Genomic DNA, 15371 nt, shown 5'->3' on the forward strand with positions numbered 1-15371 from the left:
CCACTCCCCATCCCCACGCACCCGCTCCGCGCCTGGGAGCACCGCACGAGAGAGGGAAATTGTGACCTCAGAGTCCAGCCGTGACCTCACAAGAGGCCGACAGCCTCACAGAGGGAGGTCTCAGCCAGATCCAGAGTGATCTCAGCGGACCCTCACCAGAGCCCCAAATGATCCCCCCAGGCCACCAGCCAGATCCCAGATGGGCCCCAATTTATCCCACTGCATCCCCAGCCAGATCCACTAGCTCTCATCAAGTCTCCTTGGGTCCCACCCCACACCCTTATCCCTCTCCGGGATCTCTCCCCCCGCAGTCTAGCTCCCAGGACTCTGTCCCATCTCCCCCAGACCTGGACACCCTCCATTCCTCCCCTTGCTTACTTCTGCCCCACCGCTCCTGACAATCCCCTATGGGACCCCCTAATGCTCCCCACAGCCCAGGGCAGCCCAGAGCCAGACAAGGAGGCAACCCACTGGTCTGGGATGGAGGAGCCCTGGGAGAACACGATGCAGTCGCCGAAAAGGCGAATATTATTCAGGGGTTGGAACAATGTAAGTCTCGGGAGCCGATGGTCCAGCCCTAGTCAGCTTTGAGGAGGCCCCGGCTGGATACTGCACCAAAGCCAGGCCCCAGAGGAGAGCAACCCAACCGATCAAAGGTTTAGAAAACCCAACCTCTGAGGAGAGGTTAAAAGAACTGGGCCCTCGTCTGCCGAAAAGACGACAGAGGGGCTCAGATATGGGAAGGGCTGTTCTAGAGAGGTTGTGGGTCAATTGTTCTCCAAATCCGCTGGCGGTGGGACAAGACGTGATGGGCTTAGTCAGCCACAAGGGAGCTACCCAGCGCTGCAAGGAAAGAGGGGCCGGGGCTCCAGCAATTATTGTCCAGTCAGAACTGACGCAGCGAGCCCAGAGGGGCTGGGGCTCCAGACTGCCTGGTCCTGGCACACATCGCCCTGGAGAGAGAGGAGAGGTTCGAAATTAGGACGCCACCCTTTCGAACGCTCAGGGGAGCGACGCTCCGGAACCGGCTCCCAAGGGAGGTCGTGGGAGTCCCGGTCCTGAGAGGTTTTTAAGAACGGGGGGACAAACACGCATCAGGGCTGGTCTCGGGTTACTTGGTCCTGCCGCAGCCCCGGGGACTGGCCGGGATGTTTCCAGGATTATTCAGGAGCAGCAGCGGGCAAGGGGGGCACCCCGCTGGGAGGGGCCACAGGAGGGCAGCAGACGCTAAGGAAGGAGACCAGGTCTCGGCAGCAGAAGGATGGACGCCCCAGACAGAGACCTGCCCTGCAGGCCGGGCGTTGGAGTCGGCGCCCCCAGCTGAGCCCCACATACCCCGCTCCCCGCGGCCCAGTGCCCCCTAGCGCTGCACGGGGGCATCAGGGGCAGCTCTGACAGCCGGGGGAGAGCGCCCCCTGCTGAGCCCCCCACGCCGCTCCCTGCAGCCCAGCACCCCCTGGTGCCTTGCTGGGGTCAGTCCTGCCTGAGCGCCCCTTTCTGAGCCCCCTGCCCCGCTCCCTGTAGCGCAGTGCCCCCCAGCTCTGCACGGGGGCATTAGGGTCAGCTCTGGGGAGAGCACCCCCTAGTGAGCCCCCACTCGCTATAGCATAGCACCCCCTAGCCCCGCAATGGGGCCAGCAGTGACAGCTAGGGGAGAGCACCCCCCGCCCCGCTCCCTGCAGCCCAGTGCCCCCTAGGGCCCCCCTCCCATGAACCGTCCACCCTGGAGCCCCCTGGCCTCACCCCACACCCAGCCGCAGCCTGTGAACTGTGTCATCTGGGAGTCTCTTTATTGCACTTTGGCCTCTTCTCCCAGCACGGACCCAGGGTAAGATGCCCTCTTTCAGCCCCCAGCTGCTCCCGTCCCCTTCGGGGCTACCCTGACGGCCCCCTGCCCCGGAGGGGGCTCTCCCTGTGCAGCTCCAGCACCACCCCGGTGAGGAGGAGCCGGGGGGCTCCCACCCAGCCTGCACCGGCTCCCCAGGGAGGCCCTGCGGGATGATGGAGGAGAACGGCAGGGGGTCAGAGCTGGGAGGCCTCCGCAGACCCCTTCTGCCCTGGCTGCTTCTTCTGCCCAAGGAGGGCGCTGAGAGGGGAGCGCCCAGCTGGCCAGGGACCTTCAGCAGGGGGCGCTGCACAGCGGGGTCAGGCTGAAAGAGAGGAGCAAATACTTGGGGCACATGAGAGGGGCAGGACCGTGGAGCCGAGGCACGTCCCAGGAACGGTGGGTGGGTTTGGTTATTTCTGAGCAAGCCGAGGGGTGGAAGGGTCCGGGCCGGTCCCTGGAGAGAAACCGCCCGTCTCGCTCCATGAGAAGGTCGCAGGAGCAAGATTTTTTAAACTAATTGTTTTTTCACCTAAAATGGAAAGTATGCACCAAATTCAACACGCAATTTCGGGGCGGCGGGAGGGGGGACACCAAACGAAGAGAATCCAGACATTTCGCTCCGATGCGTTTCATGTCGATGCGAAAGGGCATTTCAGCCTCAAGCTTGGCCAAGGAAACAAATTTAAAAAAAGGCAAAAGGCACCCGAAACGGCCAAATCGGAACAAGACCGTGGTGGGGCAGGGGGGATTATTTCAAGTCAAAAGCTTTCCGCCCACTCTAACTTCAAGTGGAGGTTTTTGATGCAGCAACAACCAAATGGGAAACGTCTGGTTTTGGTTCCATGGAGCCAGTTCCCTGCCAGCCACCCCGGGATTTTTCAGTTCTGCCCCCAAAGCCAAAAGTCCCTTATTTATACAGCTCTGCCCGGTGGCCTTTTTGGCAACCTCATTCCCCACGCGGCCCAGATCTCACGCCGGCCACTAGCTTTCTGTGCCACTGGGACCTGATCCCCGGCTGGCATCAGCCTGGCACTGGCTCCTGGGAGTCAACATGGCTGCAGCACCGTTCACCTGCTGGAGGACCCCCACCAAGACAGCCCTTGGAGATGGGCCCCCCATCTCCGCTCCCCTACTGAATTGCGGGGGAGCACAGTGAATCACGGCCCTGGCCCAGCGGCTGGGAGACACCCTCGGCTCTAACTCACAGCACATTTGCTCCTCGGGGAGCGGCTCCGCGGAGCCCAGCCCCCCACTGCCGTCTCCGGCTCCTGGGGAGCAGCCACCATCCTCTCGCGCTTCGACTTCTTCCCAGCGGAGACCAGGCTCCCCATGCCGGCTGCTCCTGTCTCCAGCCAGCGCCTTGGGAGGCCCTCGCTGCCAGGGGGCACCACTGTGACAGCGAGGGGCGACCTCACAAGGGGGTCCCATGGGGCTGCCGAGTGCAGGGGCTGGCTGAGACAGAAGGGTCTTAAAGGGGGGGGACTGGAAGAAGAGACAAAGTCCCGCTGCAGCTGCCTCTGGGGTGGGGCGCCGGGCTGCTCGAACAGGGGCCCTGTGTCTGGTGCACCTTGGCGCCCTGTTGGGAGCCAGGCCCCTGCTGAGCCCCCCCGCCCTGCAGCCCGGCACCCCCCCGCACCAGAGCTGAGCGAGGGGGGGACTGCCCGCCACCCCACCCCACGGCAGTGCACTGAGGGGAGACCACCCCTGCTGACCTCCCGCCCTGCAGCCCGGCACCCCCCACATCAGAGCTGAGCGAGGGGGGACCGCCCCCCACCCCACCCCCACCCCACCCCACGGCAGTGCACTGAGGGGAGACCACCCCTGCTGAGCCCCCGCCCTGGAGCCCGGCACCCCCCGCATCAGAGCTGAGCGAGGGGGGACCGCCCCCCACCCCACCCCCACGGCACTGCACTGAGGGGAGACCACCCCTGCTGAGCCCCCGCCCTGCAGCCCGGCACCCCCCGCATCAGAGCTGAGCGAGGGGGGACCGCCCCCCACCCCCACCCCACGGCACGGCACTGAGGGGAGACCACCCCTGCTGAGCCCCCGCCCTGCAGCCCGGCACCCCCCCCGCACTCCATGTAAGTTTTCCAGTGTCGTTTTGTTTATTAAGGTAGAAACTGGGTACAAAGGGGCGGGTCCAGGGCAAGGCACCGCGGCAAAGCGCCCGGGGCGGCCCGCAGGAGCCGAGGGGTTCGGAACATGGCACCGTTCGACGGACGCTCCCGGGCCCAGCCAGCCACCAGCGTGGGAAGATCCCTTGTGCTTCAGTGTCGCGTCCCCTGCCCACGGCAGAGCTGGGGCGCGGGCAGCCGGCGGGGTGTTCAGTCCAGCACAGGCTGGGGCCTCGCACCCCCAGCCGCTTGCCGGCCACGTGCATTCAGAACCGTGCGGTGCACACGCCACCGGGGGCCCTCGCGCCCCAGAGCCGGCTGCAGCAGCCTAAGGCACATCAGGAGGGTCACAGAGCAGAGGGAGATTCAGGCGGCCAGGGGTGGGGAGCCCCATGAAAAGGTCCCCCCCGCCCCCGTCTATTTCCCCAGAGAGCCGGTCCCTGGCCCTGAGGCCGGATCAAATCTAGCACCCCTAGAGGGGAAAGCCCCCCGTGTCCCAGTCCCCTGCCCCCCGTCTCCCCCACATCCTGGGGCCAGAGGGACGTCTCAAAGACCAGCCCTCCCCTGCCACAGGGGAAGGGTACAGCCCGAGAGAGTGAGAAGCAAAGGGAAAGGGGGGAATGAATCAGCCCCGGAGATGGAGGAATAAACCCCTTAATCAGCACAATCTTGATGCCTCTCCCCCTTCCCGGTGCCCCGAGACTTCAGTGGCAGCGAAGGAGCCTAGGTGGCTGGGGGCTCTGGGGAGCCACAGGGGGCCGTACCCCCGCGATGGGGTGGGGTCAGACCCTCCGTCCGTCAGTCCACGGAGTCGCAGATCTCCTGCACGGCCGCGTTGAAGGCAGCAGGGCTGGTCGGCGTAGACGTGGTGGGAGGCGCCGGCGATGGCCTGGAAGGGGGTGGGGGGGGAAGAGAAGGGAGACAGGCGGGGGTCAGGAGACAGGTCTGCCCCCCCACTTTCCGCATCCCGCGTATTTCCCCTTCCACATCCTCCCCAACCCCCCCATTCCCCTTAGGGTACATCTACACTGCAACACCCCCCGCTGCAACTGCCCCAGGCCTCCCCACCCCTCTAGGCCTGGCTCCCCCCAACTGCCCCCCTCCCCAAGTCCCTGCCCCCCATACGAGGGGGTGCACAGACCCACCCCATCAGCCCCAGCCCCAGGGCCCCTTCCCTCGTACCAGGTACCGGACGTAGCTGTCGGGCCGCAGCTCCGCACCCGGCGCCCGGTGCTGGTGTCGATCCAGGACTCGGCGCCGTAGATCAGGGTGATGGGCAGCTCCCGCGGGAGCAGCTGGATCCGCTCCAGCATGGGGCGGCGCGCCCAGCCCAGCACTGCGTCATGGCCTTGAACGCCGTCTCGCCGCTGGGGCGCAGGGGGAGGGTGAGCCCTGCCCGGACGCCTGGGTCCCTCGCTCTGCCCGCGCCCCCCTCCCCCCGGACGCCTGGGTCCCGCGCCCTGTCCGCGCCCCCCCTCCCCCCGGACGCCTGGGTCCCGCGCCCTGTCCGCGCCCCCCTCCCCCCGGACGCCTGGGTCCCACGCCCTGTCCCACGCCTCCCTCCCAATACCCCACCCCCTCCCCCGGACGCCTGGGTCCCTCGCCCTGTCCGTGCCTCTCTCACAAACCACCCTTCACCACGATCACCCCCGGGTCCCCATTCCCCCCTCCCTATGGGTGCTATCCCGGATGCCTGGGTCCCATTCCCCATCCCTGCATCTGTCAGGACTGCAGGGTCCCTAGGGATGCTGTCCCGGACACCTGGGTCCCATTCCCCCTCCTAGTCTCTTCTCCCTGTGCTGGGACCTGTGGGGTGAACTCCCCGCACTGGCATCCTGGATGCCTGGGTCCCATTCCCCCCCGAGGCCTGGGAGCACGGTGGTGATCCCAAGGGGTTGGGGTTCCCGGGCGCCCCACCCCTCACCTGGGCTGGCGTTGCAGTGGTAGATGTACTCCGGGATAGTGTCATCCTCAAAGAACTCCGCGAATTTCTGCTTGAAGTCAGGACGGAAGCGCTGGACGAGGCCAGGACCTGGACAGAAGGATGTGGAGACAGACACCCTGTTACAGATCTGCCCCGGAGATTCACTTTCCTGCCCCCCAGTCCCACCCCCTACCCTTAGTTACCACTCAAAATAACTCACATCCCCCAGCCCCATTCCTCCCCTTCCACAGCCCTTCTCCCCTGCCCCCCAGCCCATCCTGCCCCCCTACCCCTAGCCCTCTGGTGACTCACCCCAGGGGCCCCAGCGACTCTCAGCACAGCCAGGGGGTTGGAGCGTCCCAGGACAGCGGCCATGGCCTTGACCCAGGTTGGGGGGGGGCTGGATCTGGTTGGGGTCGGTGGGGCGCACGGGGAAGCCCCAGGGGTCCACCAGGATGAGGTGCTTCACCCTATGCCAGGCCGGGTGGGGGCAGCAGCAGAAAATGTGAGAGAAGGACGCACGGACACCCCCACAAGGCGACTCACAGTGCCCTCCCCGAAAAGCCCCCCACCCCACAGACAGAGACAGCCCAGACTCAACCCCCACCCCCCAAACACCAACCCACCTTGGGGAGATGGGACCTGAACAGCAACACCCTGCCCCCCAGGGGGAACCTTAACTCTGCCCCCCACCTCTGTCCTCTGAGCCCCTGGGCATGGGGGAGTCTCACCCCTCTGGGGCACCTAGGCTGAGCCCCAGCGGGACCCTGGCAGGGATGGAGGGGGGTGGACGGGGGAGAAAAGGGCTGAAAGGGGACAAGGCAGTAGGGGTAGAGGAGAGACGGGGGGTGGGTAGCGAGGTGGGGGGCGGGCCGGGGCAGGCAGCAGCCCTGGGGGGGGTCCCTCACCTCTCGGGGTACGTCAGGCTATAGGATCAGGGGGCAGGCAGGGCGGTATGGGGGAGGGCAGGTAGTGGGGGCTGGGCTGCGGGGGTGCCCAGGATCGGGGGGGGGCAGGGAGGGCAGGTAGCAGGGGCTGGGGTGGTCCTTCCCCTCTCAGGGTAGGTCAGGCTGTAGGATCGGGGGGCAGGGCGGTATGGGGAGGCTGGGGGGGCCCTGACCTTTGGGTACGTCAGGCTGTAGGATCGGGGGGGAGGCGGGAGGGAAGGTAGTGAGGGTGGGCTGCGGAGGGTCCCTCACCTCTCAGGGTTCTCCGAGCTGTAGGATTGGGGGGCAGGATGGTATGGGGGGGCCAGGGGATCTCTCACCTCTCAGGGTTCTCCAAGCTGTAGGATTGGGGGGCAGGATGGTATGGGGGGACCAGGGGGTCTCTCACCTCTCGGGGTACGCCGGGCTGTAGGATCGGGGGGCAGGGTGGTATGGGGGTGCTGGAGGATGTGACAAAGTGGGACTGCTCTTAATGTTTCCTCTGAATATCGTGGGGGTGCCTCAGTTTCCCCTATGCAGTTCTTAAGTCTCTAGGGGGTGGGGTAAGGGTGTATGATCATTGCAGAGCCCTAGAGGGCAGGTGTGGGCAGGGGTCTGGACACAGAGAATGGCCGACACCCTGTTTCCTGGAACTGATGGCCTGGGCCCTTCCCCCCTGCAAGGTGAGAGCTAAAGGGTTGGAGAACAAAGGAACCAGGTGACCTCCTGGCCCGGGAAAGGGACAAAGCCCAGAGGAGGAGGGGCTGGAGGGAATTCCAGTTTGGGGCTGGCTGGGACATGGAGCGAAGGGCAGACGTGGTTGTCTGGCTCACTGCCCCCCAAAATGTACCCAGCTGAGGGGTCCTGTTCTCTGCACCTACAAGCTCTGTGTTAGACCATGTTCCCGTCATCTAATAAACCTGTGTTTTACTAGATGGCTGAGAGTCACGTCTGACTGCGAAGTTGGGGTGCAGGACCCTCTGGCTTCCCCACGAGCCCCGCCTGAGCGGACTCACTGTGGGAAGTGCACGGAGGGGCAGAGGAGGCTGAATGCTCCGAGGTCAGACCCAGGAAGGTGGAGCCGGGTGAGCTGTGTGTCCTGCAGACAGGCTGCTCACAGAGAGGAGACTTCCCCAGAGTCCTGCCTGGCTTCGTAGGGAGCAGCTCCAGAGCATCGCCTGGGGACACCGTGACAACTGGTGGAAGAGGTGGGATGTACTGCACCCTGTGGACGGTGCTTCCTGCAGTAAGTGACTGGAGAGCAGTAAAACGAAGGGGGATTGACAGGGATCAGGCGTGCTGAAGATTCAGAGAGAGATGGTTTCAGGGGGTGGTTAACCCCTGGGAGTGTGTGACCAGCGAGAAGGACTATGCAATAATGGGGTCCCCCTGGGGACTGCGGTGAGCAGTCTCAGGGGCGGAGGAGCCTGTGGCTTGGCCCGGGGAGAGCGAAGGACTTTTGCAGTAACAGGGTCCCCCAGGGGATTGCAGCGAGTGGTCCCAGGGGCAGAGGAGTCTGCAGCTCGACCCTGGCAAAGAGGGGGTGACCTCGAGAAGGGCTGGCACACTAGGGGTTCTCCCTGGAAACCGTGGGGAGCTGAGAGCACACAGGCCTCTGAGTCCACAACAACTTGGGAAGAGCGGAGTGATGGCCTATCACCGTCTCCGGAAGAAGGACATTGTAACCCTGTGCAGAAAGAGAGGGTTACACATTGGAAAGTTCACCAAGGCACAGTTCATCGTGCAGCTGGAGGAGGATGACCGCTCTAAGGAACAGATTCCTGACCCCAAATGAGGCTATAGCAGGATCTGGGAGCAGCTGGAGCGGTAGCCAGGCATCCCCAAGACTCCTCTCCCCAACCAGATGGGGGTCTTCACGATCTCGGAGACGGACGGGATTGGAGCTGAGTCCGAGAGAGCAAGAGGACTGTGAGAGACAGCGCGAGCCCGAGAAAGAGCTGCAGAAGCAGCAGCAGCATGAACTGGCGGTGGGGGGGCGGAGAGGCCTAGGGGACCCCCCCAGAGGTGAGTGGGGTTAGACCCCGGGGGTCCAGGTCCGCAGGGAACCTTGAGACTAAATTGCTGCCCCTGGTTAAGGAGGGGGGGATGTGGATGCCACCTCACTGCCTTTGAGCAGGCTGGAGATTTGAACCAGGGGGACCCTGCGGAAAAGCCCCGGTGTCTAGCTCCCTTGCTGGGTCCCAAGGCTATAGACTCCATCAGCCAGATGGGTGGGGAGGTGGACAGGCTCCCACTCCTGGTCCCAACCTATATGTCTGTGTGGAGTTCCCTGGGGCCAGGCCCCTCGGTCCCCCAGTGGGAGCGGAAGGGGATGGTCAATGGGGAGACATTCCTGGGTGGCGAGATCCTGGGACAGAGGGAACTGTTGTCAGGCCCTGGGTGGTGCAGCCTCAGATGCTGAGGGGCTGTGTGAGCTGGGTGAGGGTCCCAGGGACGAAGCCCCTAGCCCTGCCTATGGCCCAGATCCCTGTGCAGACACAGGAGGAGTGGGGCTGGCTGGTTGTTGGGGTTCTCCAGGACACCAGCTGCGAGACCCTGTTGTGGGGTGACTGTGTCTCTTTGGGACAGGATCCAGGCCCTGCTCCTGTAAGGGCCGAGGGTTTGAATTTGAATCCAGGGAACCAATCGGCAGAGAGGGAAATGGTCAGTGAAAATGCAGATGACCTGGCTGGCAGAGGGAGGAGCTGCTAGGCTCAGGCTACCTGCCTGCCTGTGACCAGACTCCTGGGACTTCCCGCCCCCTTGCACACCGGAGAGGGGGCTCAGGCTGGCTCTGATGCAGTGAGGAAAGCAGCGAGCTCGCTGCCTACCCCCACTGGGACAGCAAGGGCAGCGCTGAGCACAGGGGGGAGATAAGACCCCAGCTGAGTGGGGGGAGACACAGGCAGGGCAGGGGATTTGTCGGGAGTGGCAAGGTGCTGGGTAAGGAAAGTTTGGATGAGCCTAGGCAGCCTTGTGAGCTGATGGCTGTGTCTAGTCAGCAGGGTGGGAAGGGGAGGAGAGTGGAAGCTGAGTGTCCCTGGCCCTTGCCTGTTAGCTGGGTGGAGAAGTGGGACAGTGAAGGAAACGTGTCTGTGTCTGTCAGGGGTATTGACTTGCCTAGGGAGGGAGCTACCCTGATCTCCAAGCAGTTGTCTGTGACCAGCCTTGTGTGCTGGGACAAGGGGAATGAGATCCCAAGCTGTGGGTCTGGGAAAGGAGAAAGTGTGTCCGGCTCTTCTTTGTCTGTGGAGCAGACAGAAGGGGCCTTTCAGCCCGTGATGGTTGAGGGTCGTGCAGTTGTCTCAGAGTTGGTTCTGGATTCAGCTAAAGCCCAGGAAGGGAAGGGTCCTAAGTTTGTGTCTGCTCGGGAGACTGGCCCCGTAACTAACTAGGTCGCATCCAGTTAGTGTCTATGTAAAATCCCAGAGACCAGACAATTCTGGTGCTTGTATTTTGCCTGTTGCTAGTGTGTTGTTGGGAAAGGGTGGAGCAACTCTGTCTAATCAGGGTGAGATCCTAGCCAGGGCACAAGGAGAGCATGAAGGTGATGTGATTGTGTTACCTACTGAGGGTGTGGAAACCTGTAGCAAGAAGGAAAAGATTCCTGAACTTGTGTGTGGCAAAGGGAAGGAGAATGCTTCTAACCTTTTATCTAGGAAGTCTGTCAGTTTGCCTGAAAGGGGATTGTGTAGGAATCCGCCGGATGGGCCAGAGGTGATTCTGGATGTAAGGGAGACCCAGAAAGAGTCTGTCGTTGCTCAGGAAAGTGTTCCTCTAGAGCAAGCCCTCGGTGAAGAGGGTAAGAGCAGAATTTCTGTGAGGGGTGAATTGTTGCATAGAAAAGCCCTAGGGAAAGGAATCCTCATGGAGTCTTTGCAAGCAGTTTACTGCAACTGAAGGGTGTGAAAGTGATTTAATCAAGAAAGTTTCAGTTCCTAACAGTCAGAAATTTTCTGCTATGAATGGATCCACTGACTTTCCTGTTGAAAGATCCTGTGTGGTAGCTTTGAGAAGGTCTCAGATGGAGTGAAAGCTGTTAAGAAAGTTAAACAGTCCTATAACCAAGTGGCTGTGTTTGGCCAGCTTGTTGGGGAGAAGACGCAATCCCAGTTTGACCCCCTGGGGTTTTGGGGGTGGCCAGAGGGCACGGGCCGCATAAACCTTCCCACATGCGGCCTGCGAGTGCTATCGACCACCCCCGACCTAAGGGAGGGCGTGAAACTGGAAGGGCCTGGTGTAACTCCTACCAAGGAATGGGAGAGATGCTGGGGCATCCATGGGAACGTTGGTGGCTTCGAACTTCCCCAGGTCACCGGCTAAAGTGACCCCGCTCAGTTCGATCTCAAAGGGGGGAGAGATGTGACGAAGTGGGACTGTTCTTAATGTTTCCTCTGAATATCGTGGGAGTGCCTCAGTTTCCCCTATGCAGTTCTTAAGTCTCTAGGGGGTGGGGTAAGGGTGTGTGATCATTGCAGAGCCCTAGAGGGCAGGGGTGTGCAGGGGTCTGGACACAGAGAATGTTTCCTGAAACTGATGGCCTGGGCCCTTCCCCCCTGCAAGGTGAGAGCTAAAGGATTGGAGAACAAAGGAATCCGGTGACCTCCTGGCCCGGGAAAGGGACAAAGCCCAGAGGAGGAGGGGCTGGAGGGAGTTTCAGTTTGGGGCTGGCTGGGACATGGAGTGAAGGGCAGATGTGGTTGTCTGGCTCACTGCCCCCACAAAATGGACCCAGCTGAGGGGTCCTGTTCTCTGCACCTACAAGCTCTGTGTTAGACCATGTTCCCGTCATCTAATAAACCTTCTGTTTTACTGGCTGGCTGAGAGTCACGTCTGACTGTGGAGTTGGGGGGCAGGACCCTCTGGCTTCCCCACGAGCCCCGCCTGAGTGGATTTGCTGGGGGAAGCGCACGGAGGGGTAGAGGAGGCTGGAGGCTCCGAGGTCAGACCCGGGAAGGTGGAGCCGGGTGAGCTGTGTGTCCTGCAGACAGGCTGCTCACAGGAAGGCGACTGCCCCAGAGTCCTGCCTGGCTTCATGGGGAGCAGTTCCAGAGCATCGCCCGGGGAATCCGTGACAGAGGGGTCCCTCACCTCTCGGGGTACGCCGGGCTGTAGGATCGGGGGCAGGGCGGTATGGGGGGGCCGGGGGGGCCCTCACCTCTCGGGGTACGCCAGGCTGTAGGATCGGGGGCAGGGCGGTATGGGGGGGCCGGGGGGGCCCTCACCTCTCGGGGTACGCCAGGCTGTAGGAGGCCGCCAGGAAGCCGCCCAGGCTGTAGGATCGGGGGCAGGGCGGTATGGGGGCCAAGGGGTCCCTCACCTCTCGGGGTACGCCGGGGTGTAGGATCGGGGGCAGGGCGGTATGGGGGGGGCCGGGGGGTCCCTCACCTCTCGGGGTACGCCGGGCTGTAGGATCGGGGGCAGGGCGGTATGGGGGGGCCGGGGAGTCCTCACCTCTCGGGGTACGCCAGGCTGTAGGAGGCCGCCAGGAAGCCGCCCAGGCTGTGGCCCAGCAGGATCATGGCGCTGATGCCCATCTGCTGGCGCCAGCCCTCGATGGAGCGCACGAACTCAGCCTCGGCGCCCTGGGCGTCGCGGGGGAAGGCGGGCCGGGAGCTGCGCCCAAAGCCCAGCAGGTCGAAGGCGTGAAGGGGCCGCCGGGCCCCGAGCCGGTCCAGGTTGAGCACCCACAGCCCCACGCCGCCCCCGAAGCCGTGCACCAGGACCAGGGGGGTGCGGCCCCCACCCTGCTCCGGGCACAGCGAGACGGTCCAGATGCGCGCCCAGCCCGGCAGGGTCACGTACCGCCCCACGAACCGGCTCTGCAGGCCTGCACGGAGAGGGGGAGTCAGGGGGGCCCTGAGCCAGCCCCCCATAGGGGGTGTCCCTGTGCCCAGCCTGGCCGCCAGGCCCTGACCCATCGCCCCCACAGCCCAGCCCCCCCATAGGAGGTGTATCCCCCTGCCCGGACCCCAGCCCGGCCGCCAGGCCCTGACCCAGCCCCTCACACACCTCTCCTTGGCCCCTGGGTCCCCTAGTGCCCCCCATGAGGGATACACTCCCGAGACTCCTACCCAAGCCCCTGGATCAGCTAGCACACCTACAGGGGGACTTAACCCCCTGGGTCTCCCAGACCCCCTCAGAGGGGGTCCTGGGCCCCCTTCCCTGATACACTCCACCCAGCCCCCCCTCCACCCAGGCCCCCCAACTGTGACTATGGGGGGCTCTGACCCAGCCCCCATAGGGGGATTACCCCATGGCCTCCTTACTCAACTGCTGATGTTTGCCCCCAGCCACCCCCCCAAAGGAAGTACACCCCCAAGCCCTACCCAGCCCCCTGCCCACGGACACCCCCCTCCCCCCATGGATCACAGGAGAGAGGTCCCCCATGAAGGATACACCCCAGGCTGTGTCCCCCGCCAATTTCACTACTCACACTGCAGGATCCGGGCCTCCACGTTCTTCAGGTGGGACATGGACGTGGGGCGCCAGGCAGGGAGCCAGCCGCTGAGCCAACCCTGGGGCCTGAGCCGGGGGGTGGACATACAGCCCCACAGACAGACAGTGCGGGGGGCCGGAGGGCAGACAGAACAGAGGAGCAATGCGGGAGGGGAACACATTAATGACCCATTGGGGTCTGGCTCCAAATGAGGGCATCAACTGACCCGCCCCCACATAGAGCGACCCAGGTATCTTCCTCACCCCCCAGGCTGGGGGAGCATCTCACCGTCCTGGGGGGCAGAGGCTCCCCATCACCCACTTTGCCTCTCTCACTGGGGTCCCAGCTGCCCCTCACGGGGTCCCAGAGCTCCTCTCACAGGGTCCCACTGCCCCCTGGTGTGTCCCCCCGCCCATCACCCAGGGGCTTTTCAGGCGTTGCTGCCCTATGGCTAGGGGCAAGGAGCTCTGGGGCAGGGATAGTGCTGAGTCACTCCCCAGGGGAGCAGGTGCTGGCTGCCTCTCCCGGCGGGGGTGGGGACACACGCCCAGGGGACTCTCCCCCCCCCCCCACAGAGGGGCACAGGGACACCGGGATTCAGCTGTTTGCCCCCCCAGACAACCTGACAGAATGTGTCAACCCCCTTTCCCTCCTTCCTGCCCCAGATAACCTCCTCCTGCTGCCCCCCTCCCAACAGTCCCCTCCCCCTTCATTCCATATAACCCCCCCCCCGCCAAGAGTCCCCTACCCCAATGACTCCTCCTCCCTCCCCTTCTCCCCAAATAATTCTCTTCTTCCTGCCCCCCCACCAGCCCCCTCCCCCAAGGATCACTCTCCTCTCTCCCCCATCACCAAACAATCCCCTGCCCTCCAATAACCCCCTCCATTCTTCCCCCCAAATCCCCCCAGCCGCTCCCCAATAACCCCCTCCCTCTGCCCCCAAGAGCCCGCCGTCCTTCCCCTCCTCTGCCCAGTCCCGCAATAGCCCCCCTCCTGCCCCCCTCACTCCCTCCAGCCGCTCTCCTGCTTTTGCCAGACCCCTCTCCGCCCTCACAACCCTTCCCCCCCCGGCCCTGCAGCTTCTCAGCCCCCCAGGTCCAGCTCCCCACCCCTGGGCATGCCGCAGGGGGGCTCCCCCCCAAAGACACAGCGCAGCGCTGCCAAGTCCTCGGGGCGCTTAGGGGCCATGGAAACAGGGCCCCCGCCCCGCAAAGGGACCCCAGCGACCCCCCACAAGCGGGGGGGGGGGAGCGCAGACTCACGGGTCTTCCAGATCCTCCGCCATACCCGGCGCCCAGCTGAGCTCATCGCAGCTGAGCAGGGCGCGGAGTCCGGGGGCGGGGCTAGCTCGGCGGGGGCGGGGCTTCGGCGGGATGAATGGGGGCTGGCGGGATCTGGGTTCGGTCAGCGGGGCGGGGGCGGGGCCGAGCCACGGGGGCGGGGCTAGCACGGCGGGGGCGGGGCTTCGGCGGGATGAATGGGGGCTGGTGGGATCCGGTTCGGTCAGCGGGGCGGGGCGGGCCCGAGCCCCGGGGGCGGGGCCTGATGCTGGGACGGGGAAGGAGTCGGGTGTAAAGGCGGGGTGATGTCGAACGGGCCGGGGACACTGGTTGCCCTTAGGGTGCAGCCAGCAGTAGCGGGGGGCCTGGCTCTGCCCCGGGGTGGACACAGGGTTGGGGGGATCGGATCGTAAAGTGATCTCCCCTGGGGCCGAAGGGCTCTATGGAGGGGGATGGGGGGCACGTGGGTTACAAGGGGGGCTCGGAAGGGGGCTGGTTTGGTGGGGGGCACGTGGGTTACAAGGGGGGGCTCGGAAGGGGGCTGGTTTAGTGGGGGCACGTGGGTTACAAGGGGGGCTCGGAAGGGGGCTGGTTTGGGGGGGCACGTGGGTTACAAGGGGGGGCTCGGAAGGGGGCTGGTTTGGGGGGGCACGTGGGTTACAAGGGGGCTCGGAAGGGGGCTGGTTTGGTGGGGGGGTACGTGGGTTACAAGGGGGGCTCGGAAGGGGGCTGGTTTGGTGGGGGCGCGTGGGTTACAAGGGTGGCTCGGAAGGGGGCTGGTTTGGGGGGGCACGTGGGTTACAAGGGGGCTCGGAAGGGGGGTGGTTTAGTGGGGGCACGTTGGTTACAAGGGGGGGCTC

General features: G+C 64.3%; 1 protein-coding gene across 1 annotated transcript; it reads right to left on the reverse strand.

The window, feature by feature from the left end:
- Nucleotides 1-3911: 3911 nt before the first annotated feature.
- Nucleotides 3912-14566, reverse strand: ABHD4 (abhydrolase domain containing 4, N-acyl phospholipase B). Its single transcript, XM_077832356.1, is given in 12 exon segments — nucleotides 3912-4791; nucleotides 4793-4831; nucleotides 5125-5153; nucleotides 5156-5278; nucleotides 5281-5334; nucleotides 5867-5974; nucleotides 6179-6188; nucleotides 6191-6265; nucleotides 6267-6336; nucleotides 12247-12622; nucleotides 13229-13317; nucleotides 14494-14566. Coding segments are annotated over 12 exon segments (1047 nt in total). The 5' UTR covers nucleotides 14517-14566; the 3' UTR covers nucleotides 3912-4740.
- Nucleotides 14567-15371: the final 805 nt, after the last annotated feature.

Source organism: Eretmochelys imbricata, chromosome 13 (genome assembly GCF_965152235.1).
Source record: "Eretmochelys imbricata isolate rEreImb1 chromosome 13, rEreImb1.hap1, whole genome shotgun sequence".
Lineage (NCBI taxonomy): Eukaryota > Metazoa > Chordata > Testudines > Cheloniidae > Eretmochelys > Eretmochelys imbricata.